This window comes from Temnothorax nylanderi, unplaced genomic scaffold (assembly GCF_030848795.1).
Source record: "Temnothorax nylanderi isolate EJ_2023f unplaced genomic scaffold, tnyl_v1.0 TNYL_tig0018_pilon, whole genome shotgun sequence".
NCBI lineage: Eukaryota > Metazoa > Arthropoda > Insecta > Hymenoptera > Formicidae > Temnothorax > Temnothorax nylanderi.
In genome coordinates this window covers 827,088-848,042 of record NW_027249080.1, presented here as the reverse complement: position 1 = coordinate 848,042, position 20,955 = coordinate 827,088, and the positions used below count along the sequence as shown (strand labels likewise).

The following is a 20,955-nucleotide window of genomic DNA, read 5'->3' as shown; positions in this document are numbered from 1 at the left end:
CTCTTTGAGCGTTTCCATTATCTACGCCTCATATAGTGCACTCAGCAAAGTCATAATGAAATCTGCAATAATGGCCACAGCCGGTTTATGCGTGCCTCTGTGTGTTCGAGGAACTCACTAGAAATTAATTCGGTTTGGAATGCGCGCGGAATCCGCGCGCGCAAATTCCACGCGTATACGCGCACCGGTTCGGTTGCGTGTACATTAAATGTCTGACTTCCGATTTCTTACGGTCTATCTCTTTTCGTTCGAGTGCAAGCTAACGAGTATGTAGCGCGCCTCGTTCGACATATTACAGCGTACTTCCAGAGAAAGATTTTCTCAATTCGTGACTATCGGCAAGATCCGTACAACAATATCTGTATTTTTCCTATCTCGGCACGAGAAAATTCTTCCCGTGAATCGATACGGAATATAAGTACGGAGTAGTTGGAGATAGCGAGATGGAAACAAAAGTACGTCGAGCATGACGATTTTATTAAAGCTCATCAGGCGCGCAGCCCAACCAAAGGATGCATAAAATCAAGCCGGCGTCTCGTCCGGTAATCATTGCGCTTGCACGAAACACGCTGATCCGTGGAATCCCATTATACTATCCATAGTTAAGCGAGCTTACAGGGCAGAGGCTTAGGATTAGTGGCACGGTTCCTCATAAAGCCATCCTAACGGAGAATAAATCACGAATATCTGCTAATTGCTGCCCGGCGATTCGTAACTATAGGCGGATACACGTCGTAAATCTACATCTCGCTTACGATTGTCAGAAATAACGCGAGATAACAAATCGAGGCCTCGAAATATCCGCTCAAGTGGTATTAAAGCCTTTCAGTGTCGGATACCATTCTTTCGAATGAGACAAAGATTAAATGATGAAAATGATAAAATGCTGTAGCGATAAATTTCTTTTTAATCGAACAGCAATTCTAATACCTATTACGATTTGATAAAGCTATCTATTATTTTCCTGCTAAACAAGTCTTCAAATATAAAGTTTGTAAACTACATCCCCATTTTGTAGTCGATCGTTAGGATACTTTAATGGCGGATTAATGGTTAGTCGGGCGTACATAATCCTTATTAGAACTATAAGCAGCTATCGTGGCTACTTTTTACCAAGTCGACGATAAAATGTTAATAATCCGTATGTAAGAATATATCTATACATATATACGTACATATAGGGAAAACGTCATTACACAAGATTATCGTTATTTCTATTTAATACGATTAAATTGATTGCAAATAGGGAATGAATCTACGACGGGTGATTGCTGTTGCCACAACAGCTTGCGAATGACATCGTAAATAAACCGTAAGCTGACATTTAGGACGTAATCGACGTTAGAGAAACCTTGCAGGGGAAACTGGTAGATTCACTTTATTGTTGCATTTATCCTTCGCTGAAGCATAGATCCTGCGGGTAACTTATATTCCAAATCGGCGGAGGTCTAGCAAACAACGGTATTGAGACAAAACCTGCAAGTCCCGCGAGATTAATATTCGAGCAAATCCTGATATTAAAGACGACAAGTCCCGTCAATAACGCTGCGTCATATATTACGAGATTATGCTATGAATTATGCAACCGTTTAATATTAAATGCCGACATTCTCTATAAAAAGTATGCAAAATATTAACACGATGTGACAAATACTGCGTTTATTTAATTATAACAACGGCGGATATATAATATATAAAATAGAATAAATAAATATGTATAGAAATATTTAAGTTAACAAGATAAAATATATATTTTCTTAAGAATATTAATAACATTATTTTGTTATTTCGATGCTTCTTCATACGAAATGGCGAATTACAAGAAAATCAATCATTCCGCAGCTCATCTTAAGCGCCAGTTGGAGGACTATATGATGAATTATCCGAAAGTGAGAATTATCAGGGCGAGTAAACGAGAGGGTCTTATCAGGGCGCGCTTGTTAGGCGCCGCGGCAGCCAAAGCTCCGGTACTCACGTATCTGGATAGCCACTGCGAATGTACGGAGGGCTGGCTGGAACCTCTTCTGGATCGCATCGCGCGCGATCCGACAACGGTAGTTTGTCCGGTGATCGATGTTATAGACGACACCACCCTGGAATACCACTGGCGCGACTCGGGCGGCGTAAATGTCGGTGGATTCGATTGGAATCTCCAGGTAAACGAAATCTTCTTGCTGCTCTCTTGCGAGCATCGGGAAACGATAGTAGAGAATACGTCTGTCTTGGTGGAATGCAATTGATTGTCGCGCGCGACAGCGTGATATCGGACTAATTATTTATACGCGGAAAAAATTGATATATGTATCGTTATTTAAAAGAATGCACTGAATGCACAAAAGCCGACTAAGAAATGAACTAATTAAAACTGAAAAATATGATTGACAGCATTATGATTTTTTAAATGCTCTTATTTTATAAAACTACATCAACTTAGTAATTTCTAATTAAAAAGTTACGACAGCTCATTTGCGGGCGAATATTTCTGACATATACCAACATTTGTTAACAAGTTCAATTGGCACGCGGTGCCAGAGAGGGAGAGAAAGAGGCACAAAAACCCGGCCGAACCCGTTTGGTCGCCAACGATGGCTGGCGGCCTCTTTTCGATAGATCGAGCCTTCTTCGAACGGATCGGCACGTACGACAGCGGCTTCGACATCTGGGGCGGCGAGAATCTTGAATTATCATTTAAAACCTGGATGTGCGGAGGTAAGAACGATGAGTTATGTTTTAAAAAAAGAGTCCCCCCAATGTCCCTTATTTCCCCAATTTAAGAAACTAATGTTTCAAACCATTGTATTCTCTTTCTATAATACGGAAAAATTAATCATGCTTTTTTTTTATTTTGCTCTCGACGCGAATTGTTTTAAATTTATGTATTATATTTTTATTTTCCTCTGTTTTGGAAAAAGTGCATCAATATTTTCATACAAATATTCCATGTTTGTTTTCATGCTTTGCTCGCACTTTGCATTTACGCGATTTTCAAAATTAACCGGGAGCGTACAAACGTAATACAGCCGAAAACGTTAATCCAATAACCCGACGCGCTCGCAGGCACCCTGGAAATCGTGCCGTGCTCGCACGTGGGTCACATCTTCAGGAAACGCTCGCCTTACAAGTGGCGCAGCGGCGTGAACGTGCTCAAGAGGAACAGCATAAGGCTGAGCGAAGTGTGGCTGGATGAGTACGCCAAGTACTACTATCAGAGGATAGGTCACGACAAGGTGAGTACTTGTGCATTGTCGCATGCATAAGTTTCCTTTCGTACACGACCCCTCGTGAAAATCCAACGGGGAGGGAACAATCAAGGTAGCGCGTTATCGCACGGAGCTCAACATAGAATTCGGGTTGGGAAGTAAAATAAGAGGAGGATTTTATATGATCGGATGAAAATAGAGAAAAATAGTATGTTCAGCATTATAATATTCAGGTAAATGTATAGAACATCCTTATAACGTAGAAGTGCAACGATTACAACGGAAAATTTATGAGAGATATGATATGTCGAGTTTTAACACACGCCCTTTCTGTCACAGAATAGATAATTAATGATAAATTATCTTTCGACGTGAGCTATGGATTCCGTTTTTTTGCCACGGCGTGTTGATAACCCATAGACTATGTTTCTTTAATCCAAGTTTCTCGTAAACATTGAATGGGTTGGTTGGGATAGGATGAAGGATAACGATAAAGGTGGCCGATGATGGAGAGGATCATAGACCAAGACTCGTCGTAAAAAAGGGCCATAAACGCGCCAAGTGCCCTTAAGGCTCGCGCACATGTCCTCGCTTTCCTGAAGGACGTTTCTTTCGTTCCCCTCTATAACGAACTGTCATTTATCCTTGATGCTTGTCCGCCCCTGCTCTCCTGCCGAGATCCAATCGGCGAGATAAATCGAAGCGTAGAGAATAAATCGCTTTCGTAAGCACGTCGCTCTATGTAATAATCGAATCTATCGAAGATGTCGTCCTCATAGATGGCTTCATAATATAATGAGATAAATCGCTACCTGTTTACCTCCTTAGGCACAAGTAAACGTTCGCAGTAGTAATATCAACGGTTGGGTTAAACACGAGATCCCAAAACGGTCTAATGTTGAATACAACATTTCACATTTTATTGCGTAGACAAATAGTCATAGTTATTATATAGAGACAACGTCTCTTTACAATATACTTTGTATCATCGATTTTTTTGTTCTATAATTTAATTTGAAATATAACTGAAAAAAATTCTTAAAGAATATCTTCTCTCACTCTGGAGGATCTAAAAATTCTATGAATTATAAATTTACTTTATCCTGTTTTATTTTTAATTGATAATTATTTTTAACTATCTTTTTCATACTAATTTTTATTTTATAAATTTTTGAATCGCTATTTTTGTTTTTAAATTTTTATTTTTATTTTAATATCTACATGATTTCCATATTTTTTATCTTTGTCTTATTGTGAGTATGATCCGACTGCACTTTTGTAGGGGAACTTCGGCGACGTATCGGAGCGAAAGGCTCTTAGGAAGAAACTGGGATGCAAGTCGTTCAAGTGGTACCTGGACAACGTTTACCCGGAACTCTTCATTCCGGGCGAGGCGGTCGCCTCTGGAGAGGTAAGACTACTCCACATTCTTCTCTTGAACGTTTTTTTTAGCGGTTGCTGACATTACGCTGCTCGAGAAATACCACCAACCGGAATAAAGGAAGGAGAAGCGGAAACGACGAGGGAACCACCGGTTCCTTCCTCCTTTAACGACGTTGTCATGGCTTTGATCCATCAAGGTGTCGGATTACGATATTCGAAGGCTCTTCGTGAGAGGAAATGTAGTCAGTTAGATAGATAGAGTCACCGAAAAAGAGTCGAATTATTCTTCTTTTATATTGTTTTCTATATAGGTCACGAGGATCTTTTTCATCGTGATATTTGCCGTAGATAATATTTGTGATACATGATGAAAAGTAATATTTTTTTTCACTTTATTACACCTTAGTTAATTTTTTACTAAAAAATGTTTAAATACAAAGCAATTTCGGTAAATGAAACTTCAGTGTCGCAAAGCGTTAAAAATCTTGCACTTCGGTTAATTATACATTTCCTTGGGCTTGAATATTAGCAGCAAGAGGCGTTGATCGATGTCGACAAGCTCGCGACACTGGAAGCATGCCGCTTTGATTGCGAAACAATGTGAATCGTGGTCGGGGCAATCGCGATCGGATCGCGGATGGAGGCTTGTCCGATATCCAATCGGAAATCGATTCCCGCAGATCAGTATTATGAATTCTTAGACTACGCAGCGTGGTCGGTTTTGCTAATGTAACTTGATTACAAAGCAAACCCTCTTACAGAGGAAGTTGTCTTTCGCTTCTCTATAAAAGCAATCCGGGAATTTTTCTTCGAACATCTCCATTACACCTGATCCTCGTCTCACATTGATGTTAAACGTAATGTTTCTTTTAGAAAAATAGAATTCAGAGTCGAATATAACCACACTAAAAGTAGAACAAACAGGAAATAATCAGACATTTGAGTCTAATCAAACATTTATATACCTTTTCATCGATAAAAGTAATTATATCTCTATTATCTTGAAATATAAAATAGAATTCAAAGTCGAATATAACCACACTAAAAGTAGAACAGGACATAATCAGACATTTGAGTTTAATCAAACATTTACATACCTTTACATCGGTAAAGTAATTATATCTCTATTATCTTGAAATATAATTAAAAATTGTTTTACTCATAAGAAATACCTGACTATTGTGCTAATTTTGTTTTTCAAAACAGAAGGAAAGATATCAATATTATGATTCCGATTATACCTCAACTTTTTTTAAATGCAGACAAGGATAGATAAAATATCTAGTCGCGAAACTTTATTAATCAATTGGGAACCAGATCGTTCTTTATGCTACGCCGCTACGCCAGGTTTCACGATGGTGCCGGCTGTCGTGCTTCATTTTCCCGGACTCATCGACACACTAGGAAAGTGGAGCAAGAGAACGAACGAACGAATGAAGAAGAAGAAATGGGAAACGCAGTAGCAAACGCGCGGTTATATCCCGACGCGCGTGAAATTTCAGGCGGAGCTGGCTGCTCTTTTTTTTCGTAACCCTCGTTTCGCTGCGAAAAAACGAGCGCATAAATATCGGGCGGAGGCGACGAGCGACAGACTCGTCAAAGCTACACGTGCGGTACACGCGAGCCATCCGCGCGAACCCGTCACGACTGATAGTGCATTAATATCGCACGGGCGCGCGATTCATGGCGAACGATCAATCACGCGGAGATTTATTTCCGTCGTGTTGTCCCTCCCTCTCCTTCCCCGCTTCCTCGTCCTCCTCTTCCTCCTTTCGCTGTATTCCGTCTTGGTGCATCCGTAATTGCGGAACGACGGTCGGATCTCGTCGGGGCTGCCCATGGCGATATTGTCGCCGTTACAGAAGTACAGGTAATTGTTCGGTCGCGAGATATGTGGAGAGAACGGAGAGGATAGGACACCGAAGTTCTTCGTTATTTTATTAGATTTAATGCTGGCGAAAATTTATACAATTTATTTATTATCGGATAATCGATCTCGTCTCGTCGTAGATATAGAAATTTATTCGCGATATCCACGCCATTTATCCACGTGTGATTTATTCACACGGCTGTTTCCAGCCCCAGTAATCGCTTTCGCGCATTTAATCAATCTTTTATCGGCGTCTCGTCGCCGCCGATATTGTTGACGTGTTTTATTAATCAATTCGTTTCGATATGTACGCGATTCGGTGGGGGGGGGGGGAGGGGCGCAGACTGTTAGTTATTTCACAATTTATTTTCATCGCGTTAGCCAGCCCGTGTCACTTCGCTGTTCCGCTGCATTCGTAATTGCGAAATGATTGCGAACGTTGTCGGGGGATAAATCCGCCTTCTCGGCTTGTGTACCTTGCGTTTCCGCGCGGATCGTTACACGTTACTCTCTTCACATGCAGCGTGCCGCTCCGTGACAAAGTCACGGTACGTAGGCACCGGTATTAACGACGTTGCACCGACGGATAAATTGCAGCGTCACGCGACACGAATATTTCATACTTCATCATTCTTCCTCTCTCACTTTCCTCCCAATTTCCTTTTGTTCCTTTAATTTTATCATAAGCCAACAGTGCATTAACCCGGCAACCGGTGCACCGGTGTTTAACACAATGTTCAACGCAGTCGCGAAGAAAGTAAAACGCTTGTAGCACAAAGCCTTTTTTCCCCTTCAAGTTTTTACTCGGAGAAAATGCGGACCTCAAGTAGGACATGTCACTTCAGGATCTCAGCAAAAATGTGAGATTTTAACTTATTTACCTACGCGATGATATATCGTTTATGACTGAACAATGCGTTAGTCATTCTTGCCGTTATAAAGTCCAGTTTCGTTAAATCGATTATATAACTCTGATCATTTCTCTCCTTATTTACGTTACTATGTATGTGTGTATGTTATATATGTACATGCATGTATACGTATTCATATATTACTTTAACATTCCGTTGCACACAGATATTTCGTTGCGTTTCCTGATACGACATTCGGTTATGTCGTCGATTAATCGCATTGAATAATGCATTCTATCATCCATCCCCGCCCATTTTCAACCCCGTGGCCGTGTAGAGAATCGTAGTCGGGTTCCCCGGCCGGGGTTAAACCTCGGCTTGCATTACAGGCGTCACAGTGTCACGCGACTCAAATATTTCGTGCTCGTGCCCATCCCCCTTACTCTCATTTATCTCTGTCTACCCTCCGCGCGCGCTCTTTCTCACCCCGGCCGTCTCTTTTTCACACCCGTGCACAGTCTCGGGCCCGTCTCGTTATCTTCACACTTCACTTGAATTTCTCGTATCAGGATCATCTTCGTCCTCCGCGTCTATCTCCGCGCGCGCCGTACAAGATAACCGGGCGCACTAAAGTTCGCTGTACCGGAAATTCTGGGTAAGTTTCGAGCGCGCGTTTCGTTACTTCCTTATCCAGGGAATATTTTAGCTTTTAATAAAAGCTAAAACAGTAGTTTACCTAAAGCTACTAACATATGTCGTCCGGTGACAAATACTTTGTTCGATAGGCTTTGATAGACAAGGATTTACACAGAATACATAATTCGCGAAATGATCAGTTTATTGACAACTACAAATTCGAGCAAATATTAGCTCTTGTATACAAACGTGAGAATATATTTAATTTTTATTTTTATAGAATGAAATATGTATTTCATTCTATAAAAAAATAAAATTAAAATTAAAATTAAAATATCTTAAATATCATATCATGCACACACGTGCATAACTCTCCAAGAATATTCAGAAAAGTGACATTTCAACTGACTTGTTTTGATACGTCTTTATACTCTATATTTATACTTGGTACATTTTTATAAAAGAAGATAATGTTTAAAAAATGATTTAGCAGATTTAGCTTATTAGATTTCCATTCCTCTACTTCTCTTATTTGAAAAAATGGAGTGCAATTTGACATAAAATTCTTGGTTTTGCTTACGAAAATTATATAATACGTAAAATAAAAACCGGTTATGTGATTTATTACTTTCCCTCGCTATAATTTTCAATATAACATGTTTTATCGAGGATTAAGAGCCCGGATTTACGCATTCCTGTATTTCATTACGTTTCATTTCGCGCACGATGTGTTTGTTGAGAAGGACAGAACGGCATTGAGATATATGCTCCGCGTAGTGTTTCGCACGCATGTATTCACGCGCACAAATTGTGGCACTCCGTCGCGTTGTTCGCGAGACAAAAGCCGCTGGTCATGGCACACCACGCTCCTCTCGAATCACAATTTCACGGTGTTGCTGACATGACACACGGTATGTACACGCGTTCTGCCGCGCGAAGGCAATATTCCGATCGAACATGATAATAAAAAGCAACGGAATCCGAAATAGTTCGGGGAGCTCGGATACTATCGACCAATCTTTCCTCCTTCCCCGCCGTTTTTTACTTCGTCCTATACCGCCCAATGCCTGCCTTGTCGTTTGCTGCGATCCACTCACGTTTTCCCCGGGATAAGGCAAGGAATGCATTTCACTCTTTTTGGTTTTCTTTTCTTTTTTCACCCCACCCCCCTCCCTCCTTTTCTTTCTCTGTCCAAGTGCACTGACACCGGTATTCACGAGTGGGCGGGAATAGGGAAACTAAAAGGAAGCATCGTCGGAAAAAAGCGACGGAAAAAGGAGGAATGTATAAAGGATGGGCGCGCATTTTCGCGAAGTAGCATTTACGCGGCCGCGCACTTTGGAATGCGGTTCGTGCCACACACGAAATAACAATTTCGCCGCTTAAGTTGCACGGCGTGTCGGTGGAGCCGAATCGTTTTTGCCGATCCCGGATTATCCGCACGCAACCATTCGTTCTCCTAGGCTCTCCTAGGCTACGTTATTGTCGAGACCGTCGGCACGCGTTGTTCGGAAAATAAGGAGCACGCATTCGCACGTAAGCTCATTTTCCCGTACAATTATAGATAGCAGCCCTCATCACTATCTTTATTTCATCACGCAGACAGACTTGAATAGATCATTCACAGACTTGAATAGATCATGCAGTCACTCGATTCGCCTGAATCATTTAATTACCTATTATTAATCTGATATGAATTTTTAAGTCCCAGGATTTTCGGTAATTTCTGAAATTTTGATGTACTAAGATGCCAGAAAATTATATCAGAACTTACTTGTAACGCTACCAAGTAATCAATACTCGTGCTGCGTAGAACCAGCATTTCTGAATAATGCACATATCTCGAGCAAAATAATTCGGTTTATTTAAAAAATTCTGTAGGTTTTTTAAAGCAAGAATTTCGGAATTCGTATTTTTTACTGCGCTATCGCCGTTTTCGTTAACGCCATCGAAATACCATCGACAGTTTCGCAATCTGTGTGCGATGAGGATTTCAGACTTCATCGACGTACTGCAACACAAAACAACAATTCCGTCCGTACGTCGGGACGAAACTTATGTTCTCATGCTGTCCTTCGTCCGGATTTCTCACCTTTGTCGTTCTTTACCGTGTGTCTTCCTCTCGCCTCTTTACTTTTTATTTGCTCCCGGACAACCGGCTAAATCACGCTCGGCCTCCCTATCGTACGGGAGGAAGAGGGATGACTGGATTTATAGTTCACACGGCTCTACGACGGTCCAGAAATCGTACACGACGTGAATAATTTCGAATGTGCACGTGTTTCTACGTACGTGCACGGGGAGGACTGTATATATTTCTCCGGGGGGTATACCGCGATTTTTGAGCGCGCGTTCTACACGAACTGCATGGATTTCCTATGCAAAACCGCGTGGAATAATAAAAAAGGCGACGCGGTCGCCGCGGTTTTGTTAACCCTTGCAATCTCGCATCGATCCCATATCCCGCGATATGATTTTTAATAAGGCATTCATAATATATCTCTGCACGCAGCGCTCGTAAAATCTTCCTGGAAATATTCTTGAAAAATCGTTGTTAACGTCAGTAAGATTTTTTTTTTCCTCACGTATGGATGAAGGTAGGATTTACCGGAGTAAAAATGAAGGAGGACGCGTTCTTCTTTTCGGATTATAGAATAACGAGGTATGAAATTCAGAAAATGTCCGAAATACGTGACTCCTCCGGTGGTATTATATTACACCGACTCTCCAACTCGTCCGAGTTCGGATCGTAAAGTTGTCTAAATACTAGATCACATTTCTCATCGAGTTCACTAAGAGCCTTCGAGCCGCGCCTTTAATAATGCCGGCGGAGCAGGAGCTTTGGAAATTTTATCGACCTCCAGGATACCGAGGTTATAAATCACGAGTTTTTATTCCAGTCGGCCGACGAGTCGGACGCCGACAACGAGGACGACTCCTACGAGGATGAAGACGAGGGTACAGGGTAGGGGCGGAAAAGGGAAGGGGGAAGGGAGGGAATAAAGATGTTCACGTTGAAACTGCAACGACCACAGAATTCTTGCATGCAGCGAAATCAGGACTGCTGACCGAGCGCCGTAACTGAATGCACCTGCTGTTATACGCAGGCACATGTGCGCATATACGTACATACGTACATACATTTCCAAACACCCAACACACACACACACACACACACACATGCACGTGCACGTGCACACATGCAAACACGTACGCCGTATGGTTCGGTCGCGAACACACGCGTCGGACCGAACGAAATACGAGCAGACCTCATTTTCAATTTGTTTCCGTCTATTTGAAAAATGGAGAACGCAATCCGCGGTCTGTGCGGTCCCCGCTTTTCCAGGCATGCCGCAGAATCTGTGCATAAAAAAAAAAGAATCATTGTGCAACGAGGGGCGTAACTTTTTCGCCTTTTCATACTCTGTTTCAGAATTCTCGCGAGAGGTCAAATCAACGAATCTCGTTACCAGAGGTGCACGATTCATAAATCACAATCTCTATTATTATATTTAGATTATTAATCCAATTATATTATCTTACAGGTACAAAGGCGATGTCATCTTGTGTATTTTCATGTACTTTGATCTTAAAATAGAACGGAGCGTCAGCGACTTTGCATTGACATTTCGAACTGAATACTCATTCGCGTTTAATTAATTTGAACGGGAATAATTTACCATCTTTATTCCAAAGTTCCGTGATGAAATGTCAAGTCGAAAGGAAATGATAATGTGAAACAGAAATGTCCAAATGCCACGCCGCTGACGTTGTTTCTTTTCTCAGTAATCTGTTTATTAATATGTACATATATTCTTGGGTATTACTAACGGTGCAATGGATACACGCTAATGTCCGAAAAAATTACTAACAACAAACAGGTCCGAAATCTCGGCGAGGGCGGCAACACCTGTCTGGACTCGCCCGCTCGCAAGGCCGATTTGCACAAACCATGTGGACTATATCCCTGTCATCGACAGGGTGGAAATCAGGTACAATAGACATCCGCCCCGAAAAATTTCCTTGACCACAAAACACATTGTCCTGTGAAAACGCCTGTTCGTGCTTGATGTGTGAAACTGTTGTACGTGCTCAAAGTTGAAAACAGAAACACGATTTTTGTTGAATTTGGTTTGATTTTTACGTTCGGCTTCAAAGTTCTCCTCGCTGTCGCTGGCGTTTGGAACTACGTGTTTGACTCTATATTTCGAGACATCGAATGCTTGCTACGGGAGTATATTCACTGCAGAGTAGCGTGCTTTATTACATCGCGGTGTCAAAATTAATATACGCGATAGAAATAGCAGATTTTGTAAGTAATCAAATTTCGGTTAATACGATTTATAAATTGAATTATAAAGCATAAATCAAGAAATTAAGTAGCACAGAATTTAATGCGGTGTGAACGACCAATTATCTATATTTGCAACATATCCCGCTCGATATAGGTACAAGATGACAATCGGAAAATTGCTAAACTATTATAGATAGCTTTTATTTTGTTGGCAAATGGACGGAATGAAATGAATCAAATATTACTCTAAAAGGTCTGTTATTTTTGTTAGCATATGCAAAAAAAAAGTACATTTCTAAATTTATCTGATAAAAAGATTGAAAATTTAGCTGATTGCATAGCTCAGTGATATATGAATATTCAGAAGATCTCAGCTATGAGAGAGCTAAAATTCTTCGAAGGAGCAATTAATATATGTCGACTGATGCAACTAGACGAATTGTTGCTTTTTTTAAGTTCATATATGTTAGTGTGTATATATATATAATATATATATATATATATATTCCTTTTATACTACGTGCTAATAAAAATGGGTTTCTTCTACAGTATATTGTTTAATTCATCCCATTTGCTTTTACTTGTTTATTAAAAGCTATTTATTTCTGTAAAATTTACGATTGTCCTATATAAAGAGCGACCGTTTTGGCCTTCGGCCACATTACAGCGACAGCGCTTGTTAGTCGCTGCGGACCGCCGGTATTTAGCCTAATTATTATCGTATAATCCTGCGTGAATAAACAACGTACATGGATCGTTCATTTCGAAATGTGCGTCCCGTAATTCCACTGCAAAGCTAATCGAAGCTACATACCAAATTACTAGAAAATCGAGTTTCCGTCTCATCGGTGATATCTACCCGTTATCGTTTCCCCAATGACGACCGAGTGCCTAATCGTACTCGCGCTCGTGCCATGCCATGTGTGTTCGCGCTTCCGGCTGCTTGGATATTCTCGAATAGACGGCGAAGAAAGATAAAATCGTGCGCTCTCGCACGAAATGCCGTTGGACGAGCGACGCGACGGCGAGTCTTTCACCTGCCTACCGAGAGTAACCGTGTACATTTCTCTTGAATTCTAACGCAGATACGGCAAATCGCTAGCAGAATGTGTATAGATTCATCAGGGAAAACCGAAGACCTGCATCAGCCGGTGGGCTTGTATCCCTGTCACCTTCAAGGCGGCAATCAGGTACATCCGCGAAGCCTGATCGAATTTTCAACAACTTTTTATAACTAAAAACAATTGTAAATCGTTCAACTAATGGGCAGTCATACGTATGAAATCTTTCGAGGGCTTTCCTAATCGTTCGACAGATGGGTGACAGGCGTATCTTTGATCTAATATCTGGTTACGGGGTCGTAAATCTACGCGACTTGTAAAAGCTGATCCTTGGAACGCATGTGCGCTCGCGTGCACGCTAACTCGGCACTAATCGCCCTGCGTTTCGACCGCGATTAGTGGCGTCGCTAATCTGGTGCAGGTGCTCATCAATCCATGTCTCTACTGCCCCTTCTGTGAGATGACCCCAATTGCTGCCTTTTGGCACGGTTTCTTACTGTGTTATCATCACTTCTCACATTGATATAGTAGGCTTAGATTTTAATCACCGATTTGGGCTCCCCGTAACTCCCACGAACAAGAGTGAGAGCATCTAGGTGCAAATATCCTAAACGCATGCACATTAAACATTTTTATCCATTTCTATCCATTTTTTTTTATCTTTTCACAATGTAAACTTTTATCTTTTGTACATTACATTTTATCGTACAATTTTAACTCTCCAGACGAAAACTTGGTAATTGGTTCGATAAAATGACGCAAATAGATGTGGCACACGAATAAAGATATAACCGTCCAGCGTCTTTTTTGCATCTCTTTTACCCACGTCGATGACAATGCAGCGATTACACGCGCGGAAAACAACGGCGGCAATTTCATCAGCGACCTCCGTTCATTTATTAGCGAGCTTACGCTCGCCACTCGACAGAACTCGAGCGTACCGTGTAAATCCGCGCTTTATCTTGTTTCTTGCACTCATTCGGTCGATTGCCTAGTCTGTTATTAAAGCCCCACACGAACCCGGAGCGCGCGTCCACACACACGTGCGTTTTCCTGTCTTTCGCGTACAAACAACGCGCACGGACGCGCCAAATACCGAAATGCCGGCGTTTAACAACCGTGGCGACCGGTTACAACCAAAAACACAATCAGTCGGGCGGTGCTTGCTTAGCCCGGTAAAGCGCCGCTTTAATTTAGCTGTTTGCCCTCGCAATTAAGCCGCGGTTTCACGGCAATTACGCTTTCGGTCATCGCCCGCGTGACACTGATAAAGTCGCGATCATGGGGGGCGGGGGGTAGAGACGCAGCGCCGGGGATACCGCGCATCGGTGAATTCGGGATCGCAGTCGGTGATCGCGGATGATGGAAGATGAATAATCGTATCATCGGATGGAAGGCGAGTGCAACGCGAGAGATAGCCGTTGCGGTCGCCGGCTGGTCGGTTTACAGGGACACTACAATGCGTATGCCTGGGACCCTCGCTATCTCTCTCTCTCTGCTGTATACATAGAATTATCATCATGCTCGGAGATCATCATATAAACGTCGCGTCATGTCACGCTGTAATCGTACGAAGCTGTACATAACGTGCACCGATAAACGCGTTCCTCGCGTGGCTTCATCTCAATCGCCGTCGGTGATTCCCGAATCTTGGTCTCTTTTTTTTTCTACATCGTGCAAGAAGCAACGCGGTTACACTCTACGGACAAGCATGCGAGATATAACAAAGCGATGCGCGTCAGATAACACGTAACACCCTTGTATTATACTTCAGACAGCGCGACACAATATACTCTGATTTGAGTGAGAGTTTCAGGCAGAATGGAACGCGGGTCGTCCATGGCTAACGATGCTTGATGATACATGTGTGCGGTGAATGCTTGCTTCTCGTTATCCCCCGTATACCCACTATCCCCTAATTATACTTGTAAAGCACTTCAAAACAACTATATTGTCGACCGGACAGGTTCTGACAGCCGCAGTCCCAATTCCGCGCCCGCTCGCCGTATTAAATTAGTGATAATTATGACCGCGCGAATGCATGCAAATCCAGAGCAAGCACTCGCGCCGTTCATCTATCGCGTTATCCATCCGTCTCTTGTGTTTTTTTTCTAAACATTTTCCCTGAAATGAACTCTCGCGGCTTCAACGGACGCCGGCACGGATTCGCGTTTCTGAATCTCGCTTCGGCGATCAGTACGTCGAGTTTCCGTCCTAGACAGCACGCATGTCCAAAATCAGGACATAAGGCGTCTTAAAGATGTCTTAAAGATTATATTTCGATTTTGGACCTGGCGCTGTCTGGGGTGGGATTTTATGGGCGACACACGCGGGTTCGCCACTCTAGGCAGCTGGAATTGCGCAAACAGCAACGACCGGCGCGGCGCGGCGCGGCGTGGCGTCCGGTCAGATAAGCGCAATTTCGAGGGCCATCGGATTCAATTATCGGTCGACCGGCGCTCATTACGCGCACACCGGATCGCTTTGACGCGCCTCCGCCGCGCGTGTTCGCCTTCGTGCGGACCGGCGCATCGCCGCGGTAAATAACTGTTGGTCGCACGCGCTCGATCATGTTACACGATCGCCCGCGGGACAAAGTTATTTTACAAGCGGCGCGTGCAATCGATCGGGGAGGCCGGTCCTGTAACGCGAAAATTCGCGTCCGCGTCCGCGGTCACCGCGCTCACGATAATACACACCGATACGTCACGCTTATTTTCACATGCCGCGAGCACGCAATGCGACAGATTAAACGTGCGGATCGAACGATTTTACGTTTTTGCATTTGCCGCGATTTACGTTTCGCCGATATTCCCGATTTCGCGAATATCATTTGTTTCGGCGGCGGATTGCGATAATACGGGCGCGAGTGCTTTGTGAAACACATCGAGAGGAATTTATACATATTAACTACCTTTCGATTCGAGTTTTTTTACATTTTTGCAATAACGAAATATCCCCGTGTGTTAATATGAATTTTATTAAATTCTCTCTTTTTTCGACCGATCGTTTGTGCAAATTTTTTTTTTTCGTAATGGCGCCTGTCAGAATCGCGCGTTGGCCGCAAACAAGTCCGTGATTCCTAGGAGATATTAATCGAGATCGTTTGTCGCAGTACTGGATGCTCAGCAAGACGGGCGAAATCCGCCGAGACGAGTCGTGCCTGGACTACAGCGGCAGCGACGTTATTCTCTATCCTTGCCACGGAAGTAAAGGGAATCAACAATGGATCTACAATCCTCAGGTGATGAATCGTCCTCGAAACATTCTCTTGCTAATCCATGAGCAATTCTCAAGATTAAATCGAATAATTCAGCTAGCAAATAGTTTATAAAGTTAATCCTTGATCCTTGATTTAGGACGGTATTCATGTAGTCAGATCTTATATTTTAAAATCGTCTCGAGTTTATCTTTAGATGCCGTATAACTCGTTTCATTGGCATTGGCGTATCTAAAGATAAACTCAAGACGATCGTATATATAAAATCTGACTGTGAAATACCGGCCTTAAATTGCTCTTCGAAGAGAAACTCAAGTCGCCTCGTTCTTTTGTTTCCAGACTAATCATATCAGGCACGGTAGCAGCGACAAGTGTCTGGCGATCACGGAGAACAAGCAGCAACTGGTGATGGAGGAATGCTCGACCAATGCCCCGCGACAGAGATGGTCCTTCGAGAATTATGACCCATCGAAGCTGTGATACCGCGCCTTCTCGCGTCGTCATTCGCACAATCGCGGTCACGGTTCCGAGCGCGGCGGATCTTGGCTGCCAGGGAAACGGTACTCGATCGCCAAGACCCGCTTTGGCAGATAAATCCCGCGGATTCCGCAAGAAATCGCAAAAATGATTCCTGCGGAACCGTTCGGGATCGCTTGGTGGACCGACTCACAACTCCACGCGTTTCCTCGATATTCGTCGGGAAACGACTGTCAAGGACGAAAGGGTCCGTCGACCTCTTATCGGCGAGCTCGAAGTGTATAATACAAAGCGGAAGATTGATCGACGCAACGGAATATTTGCGAGAATAATATACTTAGAAAATTTTGTACTCGAGAAATTGCATTTAATTAGAATAAGTTCCGAGCACCACTCGAACCGATTATGATTTGAGTTGTTGCCTGGGATGTTGTAGCCCTAAGTATTAAGAGTATTACGAGAGATTGGCCCGGACGTGGTCGTGGACGAACGTGATCGTATCGACCATCGAATTAGCTCTCGATCGTCACTTTCGTTCGCTGATCATTTGCGCTTCCACGAGGATCAAAGGGGAAGCGGGATGCTCGATGCTATCACAGGAACGACGCGTCGTGTCGATCCTTGCGGGCGAATCGTCGATTATTCGTCTGAATAACGAATAGCGAATTATTTTTCTTTCTCCCTCTGTGTTACGGCGCCGGCAATTTTCGAGAACGAACCGCAGAATGTCTTCGACGAGTCTGAGCGTAGCTTATCCTTTAGGAAGGTCAAGTGCCAAATTTAAAATACTCCCATCCTAAGGTCGCTGTAACCGGGGACGAACTCCGGTGCAGTTAAAATGACGAACACGCACCGCCGTTAATGAAAACATGTAGTTGCGTGTACCGAATGATTTCGGGAGATCGTATTAGACGATATCCGCGCAGTCGTAACCCTTCTGCTAACTCTTGGAGTGCCATGTGCGAGTTCGAGGGAAAAACGCGAGGAGAATTATAACTCCCTTAACGCAAATTGCGTTTGAATAATTTGCATTGTTCTCACGCAACGGCTCACAAGATAGCATGCATCTTATAACCATCAGAGATGGTTTACTTTCAAGTTATTCTTAATCACGCATCTCTCGGTATTCGAGAAGTATTTCGAAGACGAATGCAATAATTTCAATCAATCACCAGCGTCACATTCCTCACGTTAAAGAAATCGTCAAACGTCGTATCCCTAATCGACGATTCGATTATCCGCGATGGCATTTGTCAATCGCTTATAGTCTCTTGCTGTCTCTTCGGAGATAAATTCTACATTCCAGACTCGCCGAGACGAAGACGGCGACGTTTCGCGTAACAAAAAGAGAATATATTTTCTTTTTAGTTTTTAATTTAGATAACTCGCGTAGGTTTAATTAGGGACGCGCAGAGGAAAAGAGCGGCAAAAACATTCCAGAGACGAATTGTTTGATTCTATTTGTATAATACATTCGTGTAAGATACAATATCTTGATGCCAGTTCAGAGAACGTAAGTACCGCCTAAGTAGATCTAAGAGAGTGTTACTAAGTGTGTAAACATGTATGAGTTATTGATCATCTTCGCTTTCGACAGCTGCGAACGACTCGCGATCGTGAATCAGCGATTAATTTGACCGTGTAAATTTGCTAGCGGATACGTCGTGAAAAGTACACTTTTATAAGGAAACACGAATCGTTTCTTATAATTTTAGCTACATATCACTATACGAGCGCGATTAAGAATCGACGCGAATAATACAGTCTTCGTATAAAAATAAGGTTTAAATCTAAAATACATTAACGAATCTTTACCTGTTAGTTACGTGTTTAAAAATTTATAACGTGTTCGCCTGAGAAAGGTCTAATTTAAAATTAGGGGCATGTGGTTTAATAATTTTATTGAAATTCTTTAGATATTTATATTTCAAAATGATTTTTGCGTGCCAACAAAATCATAAATACCGCTATGTGCAGAAATGCGTAATGAAAAAGTGAAATTGATAATTGTAAAAGCACTGACTCGTATTATCATTAATTCTTCTACGAATCTGATCATGCGATACAACTTTATTCCCTTTTTTTTCTCTTCGTTACATTTATATATATATATATAATTGTAAATTTTATATGTGAAGAAATGTAGCGAAGGAAATTTAAATATCACAAATGGAACTTTTTCTTGACGGAAATTATGAAAAAGCGTACGTAGCTCTTTTAAATCAGCCGAATAAGATGTTCAAGAGTCGTATTAAAAATTGAGGGATTTACGCGGCTGTAATTTTCATGCGACGACGCGAACCGGTTTTGCGATTTCGCGTGGTTAATTAGCCGCGGACGTGTGAATGCGTTAAATACGTTTAATTGCGGAAAAGAATTCGCAGAGGAAGAGAGAAAGGGAAAGCAGCGAGCGCTGGCCCGCGTACGAGTGCGTGCTTAATTAGACACGACTAACTAGCGATTCTCATTTTAGGATTAATCGAGGTTCTCGAAGCCGCAGTTTTGCCAATGCGAGACACGAGACACAGTTGAATAGCTTAGGGAGTGTGATTGTGCAAGTCGTGGATAATCTCGCATGAATGCGAGAATCCGCCTCGCGATTCGTTCCTAATGGTCCGACGCGAGCAGACGCGCGAGCGCGAGTGCAGATCGACAGAATCGTTTATACAGATTATATATACGACATTTTCTACATTTGGTAAGGACGTTGCATATCGTAAGGGACGAAGACGATTGATAGTAATTATAAACGTGACTAACGCGCGACCGCCGGAGAAGAAAGACGCATGTTCCCTGAGCACGGCGCTCGTCGCACAATTTAATTAATATAATATCAGACGTGCCTTATTTCGTGTATATATGAATATTATTATCATTATTATATCATTACTACAAACCTCTATCATAACGTGCAAGTATTTGTGTTGAATAAATCGATGTTGTTTTATGTTACTAATGGTTTTTAAAAATACCCTGCCCCGTGCTTTTTTTCTATTCTAATCTTGATGTCCTAAATTAAGTTTTATTATGTCATAATATCCCTGTCGTAGTATACCAGGAGTATACGTGATCTGCAAGTATATGACGAAATATCTTTGCACTAATGGAAGCAAATGTACCAAGCGATATATTTTCGAAAGAGAGAGTATAAATAGGACTCTATTACGGGGCTTAGAACGCTGCGCGAAAATGGAACGTGACACGCTTTCGCTTAGCCCTGACCCAATTCTAGCCACCCACGAGTTTCGCTGTTTCGAGGGGCAAGGTAAACGGCGCGGCGGTCCCGCCAAGGATCAATAATGACACCGGAAAAATCTCGTGACGGAATCGCAGGACGAGGCATCGTCCGCGCCGTTCCGGCCAGACCTGGCACAATTTTAGGACAGAGGCGGCAGCGGCTACCCGCGTATCTTTATGTTTTAGATCCAACCGACATGGGAACATTTTCTCCGCTAATGAAGCTCCCGACTCATTACGACCAGCCGCTCCTATTTATCGAACCGTTTACCAATTATCGAGGGGCTGCTACGCGAGCGAGAATGAAATCGCTCGTTATTCTCGCGCAAGCGTCGTCGTCGTCGCAGGAGGCGCACGTCGTTGTCCGAGAGACTCCACTCGGGCAACGAGGGTGGAAAAGTCCTGCGAGGGTCGCTCCGGCGCGATTTGAAGCCCGAATGTTTCGAATTACATTTTTAGAAATGTACATGCTCAGAAATGATTTAATTTTTGTTTTTAAATTGCAATTTTTTCATGAAGAAAATTAATTTTTTTTAGGATTAATCAACTTGTGGCAAACTACCCCTTTGTGAAGAAATTTCAGAGTATTTTTATTCTTTAGTTAACGTAAAAAATATAATGAAAAGTGGAAAGTACATCAGATTAATTAAAATGCATAAGCTTGTAATTACATTATCGTTTACATTTTTAAAAGCAATTATTATTGAGTGTGTGTATAAAGTCTGC

General features: G+C 42.4%; 1 protein-coding gene across 3 annotated transcripts in view; it reads left to right on the top strand.

Moving 5' to 3' along the window:
- Window positions 1–19,944, top strand: part of Pgant9 (polypeptide N-acetylgalactosaminyltransferase 9) — a 189,600-nt gene extending 169,656 nt beyond the window's left edge. For 2 of the 3 annotated variants that reach the window (XM_071699375.1, XM_071699376.1), the window contains 7 exons: window positions 1,843–2,156; window positions 2,511–2,709; window positions 3,058–3,227; window positions 4,483–4,611; window positions 11,822–11,932; window positions 16,411–16,539; window positions 16,855–19,944. In XM_071699375.1, coding sequence (XP_071555476.1) covers window positions 1,843–2,156; window positions 2,511–2,709; window positions 3,058–3,227; window positions 4,483–4,611; window positions 11,822–11,932; window positions 16,411–16,539; window positions 16,855–16,995 — 1,193 coding nt within the window. In that variant the 3' untranslated portion in view covers window positions 16,996–19,944. Of the gene's footprint in view, window positions 1–1,842; window positions 2,157–2,510; window positions 2,710–3,057; window positions 3,228–4,482; window positions 4,612–11,821; window positions 11,933–13,319; window positions 13,425–16,410; window positions 16,540–16,854 lie in introns of all 3 variants that reach the window. The other variant, XM_071699377.1, reaches the window with a different exon arrangement.
- The last annotated feature ends 1,011 nt before the right edge of the window (window positions 19,945–20,955 follow it).